The sequence below is a fragment of the Lissotriton helveticus genome, chromosome 5_1, assembly GCF_964261635.1.
Source record: "Lissotriton helveticus chromosome 5_1, aLisHel1.1, whole genome shotgun sequence".
Taxonomy (NCBI): domain Eukaryota; kingdom Metazoa; phylum Chordata; class Amphibia; order Caudata; family Salamandridae; genus Lissotriton; species Lissotriton helveticus.
In genome coordinates this window covers 170,137,342-170,157,078 of record NC_136065.1, presented here as the reverse complement: position 1 = coordinate 170,157,078, position 19,737 = coordinate 170,137,342, and the positions used below count along the sequence as shown (strand labels likewise).

At 44.2% G+C, this 19,737-nt stretch overlaps 1 protein-coding gene across 2 annotated transcripts in view; it reads left to right on the top strand.

Moving 5' to 3' along the window:
- The window catches only part of RABGAP1 (RAB GTPase activating protein 1), an 855,191-nt gene that overhangs the window by 93,005 nt on the left and 742,449 nt on the right, over window positions 1-19,737 (top strand). For both annotated transcript variants that reach the window (XM_078641966.1, XM_078641967.1), the window contains 4 exons: window positions 3,367-3,607; window positions 9,919-10,123; window positions 12,660-12,834; window positions 19,218-19,366. In XM_078641966.1, the coding sequence (XP_078498092.1) occupies window positions 3,367-3,607; window positions 9,919-10,123; window positions 12,660-12,834; window positions 19,218-19,366 (770 nt within the window). The remainder of the gene's footprint in view (window positions 1-3,366; window positions 3,608-9,918; window positions 10,124-12,659; window positions 12,835-19,217; window positions 19,367-19,737) is intronic.

Below are 19,737 nucleotides of genomic sequence, written 5' to 3'. Positions count from 1 at the left end.
TTAACTGTTTTAGATGGGTGGGGGTACCAATCAACCAATATGGGCTCTCTGAGGAGGGCAATGCAGAATTTGGGTCTCTAGTATGGGTAGCCACTATTGCACCCAGGCGGTTGTAAATATGTTTCCCTCTCGGACAGATAATACTTAGTCGTCCAGACCGCCTCTTGGTGGGATTGTTGGATCATTCCCAGATAGATGCAGTTTCACATATGGTCAGATTCTTCTCCGATCATTCCCTGACTCTGGGGCAGGAAGTTGCACAGGTTCTGGGCATCTCTTCACGAATGTCACATGTAGGAGAGATATTCTCACTGCTCTAGAGAATAACTGACCAAGGACACCAGGGCAATCGAGTGGGTGGCACTAAAAGCGGTAGTTCGGGGGAGGGGAATGCATAGGTACTGTCTGTGGAGTGCGTAGACGACTTGAAGTCTCAAGAGGGCCAGTTAGCCGTCCATCAGAAACACGAGGTACATGGCGACAAGGCTTAGTGGAGTGGTCCGAGACCTGGTCCACGAGAACCAATGCAGCCTCATGCCAACACATAGCACCACTCACAAGCGCTGTAGGCTGGCCGATGTTCTACACAACACTTTGGATGGGGAGAGGGAGAGGGAGAAGGTCTTGGTTTCCCTAGATCTTGAAAAGGCATGTGATACAGTGGAGTGGGCATTTTCTATGGCTGTACTACAGGGCATGGGGTTTGGACCAAACTTTTGTGCTTGGATACAACTACTGTACACTGAGTCCTCTATACTTATCTGGATGGGGGTGGGGTGAACTTTCTGAAACCTGGCCAGTGGGGCGGAGTACTCGCTATGGGGGCTCTCTCTCACCCCTACTGTTTGCTTTAGCAATTGAGCCTCTTGCACTGTTACAGCATACGTAGCTGAACCCTGGGGGATCATGGGGAGGGGGGTTGGGCGGCATACCCACATTGTTGTGATATATGCGGATGGCTCATTGGTATATGTGCGCTCACCTGGATAGTCTGTTCCAATCCTGATGTAGTTATTGGCTGCCTTTGGTGAGCGTTTGGGTCTAAGGATCAATGTCCACAAGCCACTATTGTTCCTTTTGGGTGGTTTGGCAAGCCGTAGGAGCAACTGCAGGATGTGTACATCCAATGGGAATTGGTTGGATTTTGATACATGGGGATTTGGGTTACACATACTGAAGCCCAGCATCCATGCCAGAACGTAGATTGGGTGCTGCCGGTTTGGAGTACTTGGGTTAGGCTTCCTCTTGTTGATGGGCAGAGCGGTTGGCAAAAATGACTTCCCTCCCACACTGCCTGTACCTTTGTGCAGAACTCTGTTAACGCTAAGGGATTGATTTTTCCACAGGCTGTATATCCTGTTGGTGACTCTCCTGTTGTAGGGTGGCGCTTGCAACGCTAAAGAAGGACTTGGAGGATGGGGGCTTGGCGGTCCCAGATGTGCAGTTCTACTATTATGCTGCACACCTGCAGCATGCAGGTAGATGGCTCACAGAGTGAAATCATTGGGAGAAACGGCTTCTGGGGACTGAATTTGAAGACAACACTCTGCCTCAGTTGTTGATGCAGGGAATAGGTTGGAGCTCCCAGTTCCTTATCTGCTTAAACACACAATGGAAATATGGGAGATGGTAATACAAAGATCACTTCGCAGAGCCCCCTTCAGTATGGAGTTTGTGTGATCTGGCTCTCTTTAGGAAGATTGACACAACCATGTCTATGGAGCAATGGGGGAGAAATCAGGAAGCAGGGGATATTTACCCTTGGGATACCTTCATCTCTTTCCAGGATGCACAGGGCAGTTTTGTGATCGGGCCAGCCCATTTTTGTACATTACGCCAAGTTGGAGAGTGTTGCGAAGGAGCTCTGGATGGATTTTCCAGTGGCACCCCGGCCCTCTGGGGTCCTAGACTGCCCTATTAGGTTGGGAGAGGGACGCCACTTAACTACCCAATTTTTCAAAGCCCTTAGGAGTGATATGCAAATTCATCAATTTCCTGTGTGTGTGGCCTGGGAGAGGGATCTGGGTACACCTAGCTCCGATTCAGATTAGGAGTGTGTCAGGCCTTGTTCGTACCATGTCCTGTAACTGGTTTAAGCTCCTACATTTTTGTTGCGGGGATTCTGCACATTCACAGAACTATGCGCAGAAAAACAGGACCTCTGTGTATAGGGGTTTTACTTTCCTACCACCCTAGTGCCCAAAATCCCAGAACCGACTAGCTATAGTGTCTCATTCGTTAGTGGGTCATGCCAATATTAGTATTCTCACACAGCATTAAATACATACCAAATTGTTACATAATACCAGAACATTGCAGAGGTAGATTCTATACATGCGGGGGACAGTGTGGAGTATTGGTGTACATACACCAGGTGAGGGGGAAGCGAATTGAAAGAAGGTGGGAGTTAGGTTTCTGCACTTTGCTCCAGGGCACGAAGATGCATATGGAAGGGCGCCTAAGCAACTTTAAGGCGTGATGCGAGTGGTTGTAGGTTGGCGTAGTCTTCTCCCATGCTCACACCTGCTCCTAGAGGTGGGTGACCTAGCACCCTGCCCCCCCATCTCAGAGCCGTCTCCCTCTTTCCTAGTACCAGTGCCATGGAGACAAGGCGGAGATATGCACTAGGTACATTTTGTGTATATCCCAATAGTGCAGTCACAGCATCTGGGGTCATCTCGGTGTTTAATTCATTTAATAAGATAGTTAACCTACATCCCTCATTTTGTAAGATGTATTTTTACCTCCAGTATTTTCTAAATGGGAAACCTCTATTACAACGCAGGCATTACAACGCAGTCAGTACCACGACTGTGACATTGCCACGAGTTCTATTACAACGCAAGTCATTACAACACTTGCTTTAGGGAATGTGGTGTTGGACTGGTATTGGATTTTAAGTCCAACACCTTCCCTACTGATACACCGACTGGAGTTGGAATAGTAATTAAAACTATTGAAAGTCCAGCGCTTCCCTAAATCAAGTAGTCGTAACGAGTTGCAATGTAATGGAACTCGTGGCAACGACAGTCCTAGTTTTACTTCGTTTTTAAGCCACACGTGGTTTTGGCATGCCTGGTAACAGATGCTATTATTTCTAAACATCTGCTCCCAGTAAGGAATGAGGTTATAGATGACTTTCTAATGGGGTAGCTGCTTTTTTTTCCTGTATTAAGTCTTTGAATCAGGACACATAACTTTAGAGGTGGACATTTATCATACAATAATTCTGTGTAGAGCTTTAATTAATGCTATAACAGTGACAAAAATCATTCTTCGAAATCATGCAGCGCATTAATCCTGTTGAATGTGTTATTATTAGAACAAATTAAAGAACATCTTTTATGTTTTGGAATGAATGTTTAGATTGTGGGAAACGGCAGTGAACAACAGCTTCAAAAGGAGCTTGAAGATGTTCTGATGGATACACCAACAGAAGACCATGAAAGCCAAAAGCGATCGCTGGAGCAATCGCTTGGTGATGGGGACCATGCAACCTCTGACTCCTTTGATGAAGCTTCTTCAGCATCTTCCTCCATTAACCCATCTTTAACATTAGGTCTGCAGAAACAAGATATGGGCCTTGTAGTGATGCCATCGCAAGAAGGTATGCAGAGCCTTTGCAGCATTGCCTTTCTATGAAAAAAACATTGTGGTTTTGTAATCTATTGGCATTATTTATTATGATATTAAAAATGTAGGGAAATATTGATCTACGAATAATGTCTACAACTGCTTACAAATATCGTCCAGTTGCAAACACAACAATAATTTATGTATAGCCTTGCTAAATTTCAGAAGACATGCATCATTGGAGGTCTGTTCTTTTCTAGCTAATGGGCAGACACTGATTTTTCTATCTATCATCCCATATGCAGTACCCATTCTCATGTAAACTCTTGAAAAGATTTATCTTTAGACCATTCAAAGTATTCATCAAAATAAACTGTCTCCTTTATGACTATCAGACCAGCTTCCTAATGGTTGCCACAAGGAGTACTATTAGATTGCTACTTGGCACATCAAGACCACCGTTGATTCATATTAATTTGCTGCGCTTATTCCTTCATACTTCCTCAGCCTTTGATTTTGTTCATCACCATAGTGCTACAGAGACTCAGACATACAAGTGCATTTCATTATGCTTGACTGGATTGCCTCCTTCCTATCCAACAGATAACCTGATCGTATCACTTCCCTTTTCTCCTCAGCATCTTCCCTCTCCAAATCTGGAGTCCTTCAAGGTTTCATCATTGCCCCTCCCATTTTTGCACTATACCATAGTCCTCCCCGTGCTCCTGTCATCTCCTTTAACCTGAAGTGCTGGCAGTGCACCAATGACACCCAAATGCTACAAAACCTGATAACTCTCTCAAATCTCAATTCCTGTGTCATAAGCCAGTGCAACCAAGCTGTTGAATTTTGATGTTAACTACACTTCAAGTTACATACTTCAGAACCTGAGATACTAGAATGTGGGATTGGTGCAACTATTACCCATCCACCATCTTGCGAAAAGCACTTTGCACATCCCCAAACCCTTCTAGCTAAGTAAACAGTTTGAGAATGATTAGGGACTCAAACCCAACTTTTGCAGCACAAGGTAGTGTACAAAAAATCTACCCTAGTTTAAGCTGAAGTAGGAGGGAGTTTAACACCGTTTCAGATAGGGATGTTAGTGGTGGTACCGATATCTTAGCACCCTGGGATTAGTGATGTTATCATAAGTGAGATTCCGAACTTCCTCTAAGAAGGAGATAAAATGTTTTCCTCGTATGATAGTGCAGCACGACAAACTGATTGAAGACCATGAAATGAGAATCGGCAGGATTGAAAATGATTGCTCATTACCCACTCATTGACCTACTGATTGGAGAGATACAACACTTTTGATGAAATATTGACAACTTGAGAACCAGATCTCAATATAACAGCTTTTGATGTGCATCCTATAAGAAATGGAAGACTTAAACAGATTTTCACAAAACTTCAAACCCTCCCTTCAGATAGAGGATATTGACTTTGTGATTGAAAGTTCAGAATCTGTCTAGCACACAAACATCAAAACCAGCAGAACCAACCTCTCACCCAAATGCCAAGGTCATACTTCACTCTGATCTCTAAATAGAAAGAACACAAGCCCCACCTTAACATCTCATATGTCCCCTTACAGTTTTGTTGTTCCCTAACTTGCACTTTAACTTATTAATCAATTTTATATGATAAAATCAATTTATATCCATAGCAGATGTGTGATTATTATCAATTCTTGAGGTGGGTTGGGGGGTTGGGCTGTTTCTAACGGGCAAATATTTTCATGTGAGACCCTATTCTATATTGTCCCGCATTATTCAGCATTCAGCAACACTGCTTGATACTTTAATGAGACCATCTACTATCACTATCCCTGGTTGTGATGATGAGATGCTAAAGTTGATGATAGTATTCCTGATTTTATATGGGAAGGAGAAAAAATATGGTTTTAAATAGTTTGGTCTGTGGGAAAAGTAAGTGGAGAAAATATCTTATCCTTCAGGAAGACTTTGACTTCACTTTTGCTGGTATGAACATGTTTGTTTTTCTACTTTTGTAGCATCTTCATACCGAATGCATTTAATCAGCAATCATTGAACAAATAAAGGTTTAAACATTGTTTTGATATTATTTGAATACTATAAACTGAGGTTCTAGAATAAAGCATATAGCGAGAAAATAATACAAGCATTGAAAATGCAATAGGTCTCGCAATAGAAGAGTTTAACATTTTTCGTTTTGCAAATAGATGAGTGGCGTTGCGTGGATGAGTGGCGTTGCGTGGATGAGTGGCGTTGCGTGGATGAGTGGCGTTGCGTGGATGAGTGGCGTTGCGTGGATGAGTGGCGTTGCGTGGATGAGTGGCGTTGCGTGGATGAGTGGCGTTGCGTGGATGAGTGGCGTTGCGTGGATGAGTGGCGTTGCGTGGATGAGTGGCGTTGCGTGGATGAGTGGCGTTGCGTGGATGAGTGGCGTTGCGTGGATGAGTGGCGTTGCGTGGATGAGTGGCGTTGCGTGGATGAGTGGCGTTGCGTGGATGAGTGGCGTTGCGTGGATGAGTGGCGTTGCGTGGATGAGTGGCGTTGAGTGGCGTTGCGTGGGTGAGTGGCGTTGCGTGGATGAGTGGCGTTGCGTGGATGAGTGGCGTTGCGTGGATGAGTGGCGTTGCGTGGATGAGTGGCGTTGCTTGGGTGAGTGGCGTTGCTTGGGTGAGTGGCGTTGTTTGTGTGAGTGGCGTTGTTTGTGTGAGTGGCTTTGCGTGTGTGAGTGGCGTTGCGTGTGTGAGTGGCGTTGCGTGTGTGAGTGGCGTTGCGTGTGTGAGTGGCGTTGCGTGTGTGAGTGGCGTTGCGTGTGTGAGTGGCGCTGTTTGAGTGGCGTTGCATGTGAGTGGCGTTGCGTGGCTGAGTGGCGTTGCGTGGCTGAGTGGCGTTGCGTGGCTGAGTGGCGTTGCGTGGCTGAGTGGCGTTGCGTGGCTGAGTGGCGTTGCGTGGCTGAGTGGCGTTGCGTGGCTGAGTGGCGTTGCGTGGTTGAGTGGCGTTGCGTGGTTGAGTGGCGTTGCGTGGTTGAGTGGCGTTGCGTGGTTGAGTGGCGTTGCGTGGTTGAGTGGCGTTGCGTGGTTGAGTGGCGTTGCGTGGTTGCGTGGTTGAGTGGCGTTGCGTGGTTGAGTGTCTCGTCTTCATAAACGTTGGACAGAGTAGCGGATTGCCTCGTTGACAAAGGCCACATAAATTAGACAAACGGAAATCCAGGTAAGCACACACTGACACGGGAACTGAACAGAAAAAGACAAGCATGCACATGCATTAAAGGACATACACACAAGCCTATGAAAACACATACAATGCTAAACTAAAGCACTAGTTAGTCAGATGAGACGTTATGCAAACCTTCTTTACACAGTAATCCCGCACCAAAATTAAATAGCAGGGCTAGATTTTCCTAGAGGTTAGAGAAGCTATGTGGCCTTTAATTGAGATAGATGGCCGCGTATGACAACTCCATGTTTGTTCTGGAGTGGTTTATTGTCCCAGGAGAGCTGCAGAGTCTCATGTGAAGCAGAGGGTTGAGGAGTGTCCGCATTTTGGCAGCCCCTTTATAACAAGCATGAGATGGGACCCGAAAACACTGGAATGAGAAGGGGCTGAAAGGAGCTAGTGACAGAGTTCAACTGGAGGAGAGGTGGGCAAAAACAATGAAAAGGTGGACAAGGGAGGAGAGAAGGAAAGGTGACAGAGAACTGCTGGAGGAGCAAAGAGGAGAAAAGAAATGCGACACGGCGGGCAGGGGAGGGGGCGGAGCGGGTAAAAAAAAAAACAAGACGGAGGGAAAGGCAGATAAGGGGAGGGGGGAGGAGAAATGCGACACGGCGGGCAGGGGAGGGGGCGGAGCGGGGAGAGGGTGTGAACAAATATGTTTACTCACAAGTTAAGTAATTTCACTCCATACCTTCTGGTGCTAGCACATACAATTACATTAAGAATATTACAGTGAGTGGATTGATTTTGTTACGGTAATTTTAGCAACATATCTTCGAGCAGCGTTTTCACTAGACTTCAATGGAATTAACAATATTTGAGGATTCTGTCAATTATTCAATCGTTTTAAGGTCTGTTTCTTTCTGATGTAAACAACGAGAACACTAGCAAAGGAGTAAAACGTGATGTGTGCGAGTGATTAATCAATGCTTGTACTGCGTCTGTGTGGTGTTTCCTGGTGCGTGTCTGTCCGTTTTCCCGTGCATTTGCAGGCAAAGGGAGCTTAACCCCAAGCATGAGATGGGACCCGAAAACACTGGAATGAGAAGGGGCTGAAAGGAGCTAGTGACAGAGTTCAACTGGAGGAGAGGTGGGCAAAAACAATGAAAAGGTGGACAAGGGAGGAGAGAAGGAAAGGTGACCGAGAACTGCTGGAGGAGCAAAGAGGAGAAAAGAAATGCGACACGGCGGGCAGGGGAGGGGGCGGAGCGGGTAAAAAAAAAAACAAGACGGAGGGAAAGGCAGATAAGGGGAGGGGGGAGGAGAAATGCGACACGGCGGGCAGGGGAGGGGGCGGAGCGGGGAGAGGGTGTGAAAGCAGCAGGGGACTGGAGTGCGGCTGAGGGAACTGATGTGCACGCGCTTTTAAGCTCAATGAGCATGCGCATTGAGCTTAAAAGTCGCGGGCACTGCAAGGAATCGCCACGATTCCTTGCAAGTTAGTTAAAGAGTGGTTAAGCCCCAATAGTCTCGCAAGCTCGATGCGCATGCGCATCGACAGGCGAGACCTAAAAAGCTTAGTGGTCTTTCACTGTTTATTTAAGGTCGATTGGGTTGATGTTGCCTGATAACAATTTTGTGGACATGATGAGGGCTATGTTAAAATTGGCAAGAATACCAATGCTTTGAATAAAGCAGCCAGTTTTGCCATTAGGCCTGCACAGTAATTTCTTTATTTGGATGTAAACTTTGACATGGTGGCAAAGGCAGACTGAGGATGTTTTATTCAAGATGGTAACTTATGTAACCGAGGATGTCTTCTCCCTTCCTAACGGTGGTTTCACCCATGCTATTTCTAAAATATTGTGTTTTAACTTTTTGTGGTGGAACAAGAAACGAAAAACTATGTGAAAGTTTATAATACATACTTTGAGGGCAAAAAAAAAATTTCACTGCAGCCCAACTACGACCTGAAATCCATTATTTGTTGGGTTTACTAATCTAGTCACTAAAGCAATCTTGGGTCCCTCTGCCCCAACTTTCTCGCATTGGCCCCAAGTAGGAAATGAATATCTATTTATTTTATTCATTTTTATTTATAAAACTTAAATAGCGCAAACATGAGCTGTGAGGGTATCGGAGCGCTTTGCAAGAGTAGGAAGTAAAAGATAAGTAAGAGACAAGAGCAAAGTCACATATACGAGAGAAGTGCAAACCGAGATTAATTAGATGATAAACAAAAACTTCATAGGAAGTCAGCAATATAGTAGTCATGATCAACAAATGAAAATATTCACAAATAAGATCAAGAGACAAATGGAGGGATCTTAGGGCAAAAATGTGTTAATCAGAATAATTTTCACTTCTGTTTTGAAGAAGGTGATCGTCTTTATCAGGTGATTTCCAGAGGCAGAGAGTTCAGAATTTTCAGGGCGAAACCCGAGAAGGCTCTGTTGCACGTTTTCTTGTTGTGGAAGATCTGAGGATTCGGCAGCAGAGAGCTGGTACTTCAAGATGATGTGCATCCACCCAATAGTTCTAGATTTTGTGCCAAATACCTAGTGGTATTGAAATGTAAGGTGTTTGAGTCATGCACGCAATTTTTAGATGTATTCTTGCCTCCTAAGGGAGCCAGTTGACGGATTTCAGATCCGGGGAGATGTGCTTGTTCCTTTTTGTTCCAGTGGCGAGTCTTGCAGCAGAGTTGAAAGAAGCCCTTAGAGGGACCAACTTGTATCTAGGCAAGCCACAGAGTGTAGCATTTACATAATTCAGCATGGGCAAGGTGAGCGCTTGGACTGCAGATTTAAAGTCTTACTGGGGGAGGAAGGGTTTTAGTTTCCTTAAAATGCTCACCTGTTAATTCGCTCCTTTAGTGGCAATACTGATGGGATTCTGCATGTTAAGAGATGTGTCTAGTGGAATTCCCAAAGATCTCCCAGAGTCTATAATGTGAGGAGAGCAGTTGAAGGCTGTTAGATGCTTCATCTCTAGGTCGATCTTGAGATTGTGGTTAGTTGGGGTAATGAGGAGGAATTTAGTTTTGGCAGTATTGAGCTTGAGATGGTTGCAAGTAAGCCAGTTGTTGATATTATCAAAAGAAAATAAAGCATCTGACCATAGAATGATTATTCATGTTGTTAACATTAACTTAAAGTTGAACATTTGTGTTTTTTCTGTTGTATTGCAGTTGAAGATGAGTCTAGTCCATTCACCCCAATGGCCGATGAAGACAGTGTGGTTTTTAGTAAGCTTACCTACTTGGGGTGTGCTTCCGTAAATGCACCTCGAAGTGAATTAGAAGCTCTAAGGATGATGTCAATACTACGTAGTCAGTGTGAAACCTCTTTAGACGTCACACTTTCGGTGCCGAATGTATCTGAAGGAACTGTGAGGTAAGTAGCTGACTTGGAGCTGATACCTGTTGCACGTAGTTGTTTAATATCAAAGTTCATGACCTGACCGTTTGTGTTACTAATTTTGTCTGGACAAAAGTTTAACTTTTTTAAGTTTACTTAATTTCATTCCTACATTTATTGCACTAGACAAGTTTACATTGCATGTCTGATATGATGTTCCCCATTTTAAACTGTATCCTTAAACTGTATCCTAGTACTTCATAAAATGGGCCGTGTTCCTCTGTAAATCCCTTACAGTATTTTTTTTTCTTCTTCCTTTTACACAACCTCTTTTACCAAAGCAAGCATATCCTGTATTTGTAAGGGCTATGCAGCAATGTGTTTTTAATGTATGAAGTACAGATTGTTTTCTTAATCATTCACAAGTACTTAGTTAATAATCCCATAGTCCATTAAATCGTAGATTATTAAAATGAATGTGTATGTCTATAACGTGTTTTTGTATATCTATCTATCTCTGTCTGTCTGGTCACACATACAGCTACACCCTCAAAACTGCTCCCACTTACAGACCCTCAAAACCACTCCCACACAGCCAGTCACACATGCACTTTCACACCCACCTCCCACTCGCACATCCATTTTCACAGGCATTCACAAACCCACCCACCCTCTCACACACCCAGGTTGCAGGGACGTTATAATTAGGAAATGGCATTAAAAACCATAGAAATTCACTGGAGAAACCAAAGGTTGCAGGGACGTTATAGTTGGGTTCAAATTTTACACACCTAAAACTTTAGAAATGTGTTTTTTAATGTATGAAGTACAGATTTTCTTAATCATTCACAAGCACTTAGTTAATAATCCCATAGCCAATTAAATCTTATATTATCAAAATAAATGAATGTGCATGTCTAAAACGTGTTTTTGTATATACGTGTCTGTGTGTATGTAATATATAACCTAATGGTGGTCACAAGTAGGTAATTAAAATTAGAAAAAGTGTTTTTTGACTTGCCTAGATATCTGGTACCGTTTGACGAAACTTCACTAAATTTTCCCCCCAAAAGTGTGCCGGTGATTCTAGTCGTGCATGGAAAGGTTTGGGATGATCCATTAAGAGGGGGGCCAAGAAAAAGAGGGGGCCAAGAAACAAATGTGTTTCTCCCATGTTTATTTCCAAAAAGAGTTTAGACTTTACTACAGCCCAAACCGCTGGACGACACTGCACCAAATTTGGCAGAAAGGTAGCTCTTGGTCCAGAAAGAACCCTTTTTGTTATTTTGGTGTAATTCCGTTCAGTAGTTTTCGAGATATTAACTGAAATCCAAATTTGTATATCTAGGGATGTGGATCCTCCTCGGATCATCCTTAAATTAGAAAATTTACACACCAATAACAATGCCGTGATTGGCTGGATGCAACCTGAGAGGAAAGCTACAGCCGCCGTTTTGTTCATCTGGACTATGTTATGTTGATAGAAGGGGTCAGGGCAGAAGTACCCTGACCACATGGGACTAATGGAGGGGTCTTTGAAGGACTCCTCATGGGTGAGAAATTCCCCCTTTCCAATTTTCTTTTTTTTTTTGTATCATGTGAGGATACTCTGCGGATCCAGACCCCAATAAAAAAAAATGCATTCACTTACAGATTCACACACCCAGTTACACCACTCTCATACCCACACAGCTTTCACACACCCACTCACACACCTGCTCACCCACAAATCCAGCCACACCCTCAAAACCGCTCCCACTCACAGAACCTCAAAACCACTCCCACACCCACTCACCGCCCGTCACACATGCACTCTCACACCCACCACATGCTCACATATCGACTTTCACAACCACCCACCCAGCCACTCAACCACTCACACATTCACAAACCCACCCACCCTCTCTCACACCCAGCTTGCAGGGACGTTATAATTAGGAAATAGCATTGAAAAAACCATAGAAATTCACTGGAAAAACCAAAGGTTACAGGAACGTTATAGTTGGGTTCAGATTTTACACACCCAAAACTATAGAAATTCAGCAGTTAGTTATTTCATGTAACTATAACTCCGCCCTAAGGTAACTATAATTCACACCCTCGCCATGCACTGCTTATTACCCACATCACTCATGATCTCTTCTATGACATCATTGATGATATCACTGCAACATTAGCAGTGAAATTATTGATGAGAAAACTGTGCATGGAGGGGACGCGAGTTATAGTTACCTATATAATTACGTTTATAATTATTTTTATAATTTGATCATCAGTAAGTAGAGGTAACCCAATGCCTATGTGGGACAGATATGAATAGGGAACAAGTATTTTTGAATCTTTTTTTATATTAATCATTTTGATCTGCATTTGTAGACTTTTGCATGACTTTAATAATACAAGTGCGGTTCATAACATTCACAGTTTTAGGCTAGTTTGCCCAGTTCATTTTTACCTTTTCTCCATTATGATCCCAACCTAAAGACTAGAAAAGGCCAAAAGAAAATATATGCATGATGTATAACAATATTCGTAACAAATTCTAAAGGGCTTGGTGCTTTGTTTTCCCCAGACTTTTAGATCCGCAAACGCACACAGAAATTGCAAGATATCCAATCTACAAGATTCTTTTCTGTGTTAGAGGTCATGATGGGACACCAGAGAGCGACTGTTTTGCTTTTACTGAAAGCCATTACAATGCTGAACTTTTCAGAATTCATGTCTTCCGATGTGAGATCCAAGAAGCAGTAAGTGAAAGATGCTGATGAAGTAACCAACAAGAATTGTTTAAATAAAATGTTTAAACTTTTGTTTCTTCACTGAAGTAATTTCTAAATCTATTAGAAACAGAATGGCTAAATGGTTCTGTTGCCGTCTTTGTGGGCGGAGAGGTCCCCTGCCCTGACACCCTCTGCTCCTGGTGTCTAACTTTAAAAGCCATGCGTAGTTGGCAGGTTTCCCTGGGTTACTACTAATCATGGGCTCAAACACCCCAGTTATCCACGTCACAAGAATGATAGTAAATAAAAGCAAACATTTTGATATTTCCATGCTGCGTTCTTGGCCTTGTCCTGGACCATTGGTCCATCTACACAAGTTTGGTACTATTTCTATTGTGAGAAGTCTAGGAATGCAGAATGGTAGGGCATTTGTAATTGTCTATCAAATGTATTTATAATTGTTTGGCTTTTGAATGGAAGACTGGTGCATACAAACATATTGCCAAAAGCCCTCTGAATAACAAGGCATTATGGGTAATTAATAATTTAGGGTAGTACAAATAATCAATATCCTTAAACTCATTGGTAAATTTTAAAAATGCATGGTTGGTACACAATGAAATATGGTAATTTGCTTTGTGTATCACAGGTGTTTGAGCAACAAACAGAAACTACAGATATTTGTGACTGGAGGAATCTGACATACTTAACCATATATTACTTTTGTACATCAGCCTTCAGTGGAAAAAATCTAGAAATATAAATCTTGTGACTTGTTTCTCGTTTATTTTAATGACTTTTGGTTTCGGTCTACATAAATGACTTCTTGCAAAAAATCTGTTCGGTTTTCAAAATTATACAACTTTCTCGGTTCAACCATGGGTTTCACATATCTCTACACCACAAACCTCAAGGAAGCAGAAAACACAAAAAAAGAAAATATTGACCATCACTTACATAATTGCAAAAACAGTAGTGAACACACATTTTCCTTTCACTCTGCTTTAAAAACCCCCACTATGAATATTTAACGAAAGACTACTTTGAATTGAAAAACAAAAGGCTCAGCACCATGGTGAAACCTTTATCAGTCAAGTGGTTTTAACCCCTTCGACGCTCATGACGAGCTGGGCTCGTCATGAGGTAGCCTCCTGGCACGCTCATGACGAGCCCAGCTCGTCATGAAACATGGGAATCCGCAAAATCCAGCGTACGGGGGGGAATCATGCCGCACGCATGCGGTTAATAATATAGTCATAAATTATTTAAGTTTGTCAGAGTAAGGTTTTTCTGGGTTACTTAGATTAAATAAATGCTCGATCTTCACTACTTTAGCACAGATCTGTTTGATTCAAGTTTAGGAGCCTTTTATTGTCTAGTTGAAAAGGCACTGACTGAGTTTGGAAAATGTTGTCATGTTGCTTATTGCTGTTTGCTTGCTCACGAATCTCAGGAGCTTCAAAACTGGTGTGCATACAATTGATGATCAACTCTCTGCTATGAAAGTTCTTCTTTAGATGAAGTAATCCTGGGTATATAATTTTTTTTTTTTAATTTTTTTTTTTAAAACCTTTATTTACGCAAAAGTGCACACCGCTATTTAGCCGAACATCCCGGGGGCACGGCAGCATATTAAAGACATAATATCACGGCATACATCGATCATATTTCCGGATAGATGAGGTTTAATTTTACTTTTAAATCGGGATGAAGTCAAGAACGTAAAAAGCTCCAATATAACGTAAAGAGATGTGGGAATCGGGTGCCTAACCGTGAAATATAATCATATAATGGGCGAGCCAAACAATAAGTCCTGCATAATGGAGACGATCACAAATAAGACACGGGCACCGCTTCAGAGATGCAGGATATACATGCATACAATTACTACGAGCACCAATTAGGCGCCCGCCCAATTACACCAATAATGCAACAACAGCTAGGGCACAGAGTACGACAAATCAATGAAAGCTCAGGGAATAATCCAACAGACTGATCCCAAACCCAGGAAAAGAAGAAAGTGAAAGGAAAACCAAAAGAGCAAAGAAAAAGGCCATAGAAACAAATTAAGAAAAAAACCAAGAAAACCCCTCCCCCAACCCCCCACCCCGCACACCTGTAGATGGCTACGGCCTACCCCCCTAGCAGCGTGCCTGGTGCCCAGTGTATAAACCTGAAATATAGAAGAGAGAAGAAATAGAAAAGAGAGAAGAAATATAAAAAGAAGAAAAAACATTGAGGGGTCCCCAGTGCAGGCCCCCTGCCCCCCCCCCCCCCCCCCCACCGCCGCGCAGCATTTCAAACATCTCAGCGCCGCTACCAAAATGTCAAAGGCAACAATTTAAATCAGGATAATAGTCATCACTCCAGCTCCACAAGTTATAGAACCAAGACAAAAGCCCCCCCGAGCAGCAACCGTAAAAACAGATCTCCATCATTCAACCCAGACCCACCCAGCCACAATATAAACAGATCTCAGTCCAGTTAGTGGAGGGTCAAACAATCAAGATACCAAAAATAATGCAAGCAGGTAAGTCCGGAGGAAGGCAGGGAATCTTGCAATACATCAGGACACGACACACTCGAAAGCCATCCACAGCCCACTCGGCGGTTCCAAATCAGGAGAACAGAGTCTGGTCCAAAAAAATCAGTCATTTCGTTTAGTCAGGAGTGCATGACGACAGCATCCACCGGAGAAAGAACACGGTGTAAGACTCCGAGATAAGCACACCCGATGAAGTTTCCGATATTCCATGTACCCATGGAACCAGGTGTCAATGTGACGATCCGCCTTGGAACAAGCAGGGAGACCCCCAAATACGAACTCCCGCTACTTAGCCACAATTAAAGTCGCAGCAACTCTCCACAGCAATGTCCCCACCAATACCTGCAGAGGGGATCACACAAGCGATGTCTCCAAGGAGTATACCGGCAACGGACTTTTCCTCCATTCCAGACGTACCAGGGTTTGAGCACAGTGGCTATCGAATCCGGATTATGGACCACCAGCACATCGGGGGGCATCCGATTCCCACTCTCCGATCTTCAGCGTGTGCCACCATCGCCACGGACAGGCACGGCTCAATGAAGGCGACTGCACAAGCCGGGACCCCCAGCATAAGTGCCGCAGGGGGGTGCACACCAGAGCAACCATCCCGAGACTCAAAAAAGGGGGGGTTGAGTACCAACGCCACCATGCTGCACATCGTGTGGGCGTTCAACTCCATTTCCCGGCAATAGGTTACATATTCGCCCCCTGGATCTCAAGGGCGCCGTCAAAACTGTTATGGAGCAACCGGGTCCGATCACCTGGAGTGGGGGATACAATCAGGCGCACGCGGGTCACACAAAGCCATGTTAGGGAGACAAGGAGCTGCAGCGTGTCGTCCTGTTCCACAAAGCAGCAAGCGGAGGGGGGGGGGGCCGCAACAGGCACAGATCGATGGCATAATGCGTAGATACACCAGGCTCGACAGAACGAGTGTTGGGTGTGTAGTCAGAGATGGGTGGGTCTCCATAGCAGTTGACCGACACCTTCCGGGTCTGTGTGGCCGCTGTTGTTCTATTCGCGGCCGGCAGCCGCATCACGCAGGGTCGCGGCTCCGGGACTCACGCAGGCCGCAATGCACGGGAGGGCATATCTTCGTCCTCAGGGCTCGGAGATCAGCCGGAGTCTCACACGGAGGGGCAGCGCACTCTCCGACGTTCGGGAGCCTGGCAGCAGCGCAGGAAGGATAGCGAAATCCGGCGGCAGGGGAAGAAGGTCGACGGAGCCGGGAGCCCGGGCGACCATCTTGGTCGCCGGTCTGGCTCCGCCCCCCAATGATTCGGGTATATAATTTTTAAACTAGATTTTCTTCATCTGTACTGCAAAGCCTGAAGGTCTTAATTTAATTGTTCTCCAAGCACCAAAGTATTAAAGACCAGCTGAGCCCTTGGTACAAGTAAAATCCAATGAAACCTTCTCCTGCTTTAGAAGCTGGAGGTTATGATATGTTAACAGATGTGTAGAGTACAACTGTTACCTATACAGATGTCATAGTTTTAGGAAAGTGCCCCTTTATGACATACCCACCCTCACTTTTTGCCTGGTAAATGATGGAATTTTGACAGAAGTGCACTGGGTTGCTGCCTAGATCCTCAGTGCCAGATCCCTTTCTCTAAAACTGTACAATTGTTTCACCAATTGGCCATACCTTTAGCACCCCTCTAAGTGCCTAGTACTGTGCCACCGCCACCACCCTGCCAGCACAGATGCATTTCTAACCCCGTAGGAGGTTAGAGCCCCACTCCTAGAGATTAGGAACAGTGCCTGCTCTGCCAGGTGTTTTACACCTCCTCCAGACTGTATGTCTAGCAGTCAGCATACCAAGACTGAAGGCTTCAAAGCCATGTGGCCTTTGATATGCGACCAGACTTGAAGATGCCACCCCCTGCCCGGAGGCTCATTCGACACTAAGACAGGTGGGAAATTGGTATGCGCAATAGGCGTGGAGCACACCCAGGACAGTCACACCCCTAAGGTGAGCTACCTGATGTCCCACACTCATAGAAAATTCTGTCATCTTGCGGATGGCAGAATTAAAGAAATAGGACAGGGTTATGCCCACTTCCAACAGGAAGTGGTCATATAGGGGGGCGCTGTGACCCCAAGGGCAGGTAGCCAATTGGCTACTACTCTCTATTCCCCTAAATTCCCTGTATTTAGGGGGCTACCTGAATCCAGACCTTCAGATTCCACTGTCTGAAAAGAAGAAGAGGACACTGAAGAGCCGAACCTGCAAGAACTGAAGACTGTGTTGGACTTTTGGCACCAAACCCTGCCTGCCACTCAGACGTGACTATTCCAAACACTTCACTCGTCCTTGTTCTGTGCATCCTCCCCAAGTCCCAGGGTTGCCAGCACTTTGCCCAGCAGTCAGCATCTCCCTTGAAATGGAAGAGCTACTCGCCTGCAGGCACTGACCACAATTTTCAGTTTAAAGGAGCTGCTGTCCACCGAACAGTCATCACCCAGAAGAAGGTCAGCGCAGTCAAGAAGGTCAGATCATCTTCCTGCCAAGCTTGAGATGCCAGGATCCCAAAGAGCCCTCCTGCCCTAATACCTGGGGTACTGGACCCTTGGCTGCGACCAACACTTGTTGAAAGTCCAGTCCTGACACCAATGAGCGCCTTGATGCATGGGAGTCAGCTGACCTGCCGGGCCTGAAGAAAAGGACTGCTCCCTCGTGGCCCGCCCTCCCTTCCTTCCTTTCTACCACGTAGCGGGCAAGGCTACCAACCCATCCAGCTCCTCTTCTCCCAGACTTGCAGAGGCAAATACAACTGATCTACTTGTGGAACTTTGGCCGTTGTCCCTCTACCACCTCCCGACCGAAAGGGGTCCCACAGAAATGTCTTGCAAGTATATGAATGCAGTGAATTTTCTTTCTCCTGTAGGAAAGCATTACAAGTAAAAACGCACTGTTGGTTAACTGTGCTAAAACTGTGACTTCTATTACGAAAAAGTACTTAACTGATAGCGAAGTTCTTGTGTTCAGGGTTCAAAAAATATATAAAGATAATTGGTGTGGATCTTCTTTTTGAGTGTGTGCTTAGTTTATTGACTATCTGTGTGCATCACATGTCTTAACACCCCTCTCTGATAAGCCTAAGGCCACTCAACCACCCTACCCTAGATCGCGCACCTTGGGATTGGTCGATCAAGTCCCTGTTAACTTGTAAAGGATAACTGGGCTCTTTACACAGCATACCTCTTTTTGGTATACTATATAAAGAGTCCGCTTCCTACACAAGCTTTATGCAAGCAAACATCCTTCAGGTGGATTATTAGTTAATGTGCTATTTCATCATTTGTCCAGCTGACTCAGTGTTTTCTACCCATTCGCATTTTGGAAATTTGACAGAACTGATGTTATGAACACAAGAGACCATCCATAAGAAGCTGATTTATCTCTTCTGGCTGAAATGACTGTGTCTCCATACACAAAGCTGCCCTAGCACCAGGTTGCATCCGTGTGGAGAGGTTCAGTTTTTTTGATCAGTCCTATCCTGGTGTTGTAATTAATCTGAGGGAGGCTAGAGTATTCACCAGAAAAAACTATTTTGAATGCAAGTAATATGTGCTTTTGTGTGAATTACGTTTTTATTGCCTAACAATTAGTTTGTTTAGAGAAATGTGTATGATTCTGTTTCAGATTATAATCTGATTTTTATACCTTGATCATCTCTCTAGGCAAGCCAGTAAAGTACAGGCCAATATAAAACTTCATGAAAAATCTCAGTCCTTTATATTGTTTTCCTCTTCTACCGCATTGATTTTGTTTTTCATCTTTTTAAAGTGGTGGCTTTTTGCCATGCAGCAACTACAGGAAATTGAATATTTGGCAATATATTGTTTCCTATTGCAGGTCAGTCGTATACTTTACAGCTTTGCAACAGCCTTCCGACGATCTGCCAAACATATTACCGGTTTGCCACCACAGACCCCAGACAGTGATATCTTCACTTTTTCTGTGTCTTTGGAAATTAAAGAGGATGACGGAAAAGGTTATTTTAGGTAATTTGTTATTTTGATGTGATACTACAATTGTGTGTGCAGTACAAGTATCTGTTTCACTGTAAGGGTTTTTAAATCGAAGATGCATCTACAAAGACTAATGTGGTGAAGCCATTTTAAAGGTACTAATTCTGCTAACCCAGTTATGGCTGTCCAGGATTGAAGTCTTTGATGTTTATTCATTCTGTGAAAATTGTGTTTTCTTAAAGTAGCATTTGTATTTTCAAAGACATTAGCGCACTATGCTTGTAGAATCCCTTACAGTGATGACTCACTGGATTCTGGCTATCTCTGAGCATTTTTTCGACATGTGTATATCCTAAAATTAATTGTGTGAAAATGAGGTTTTGAGCTTCTTTCAGATAGAAGGC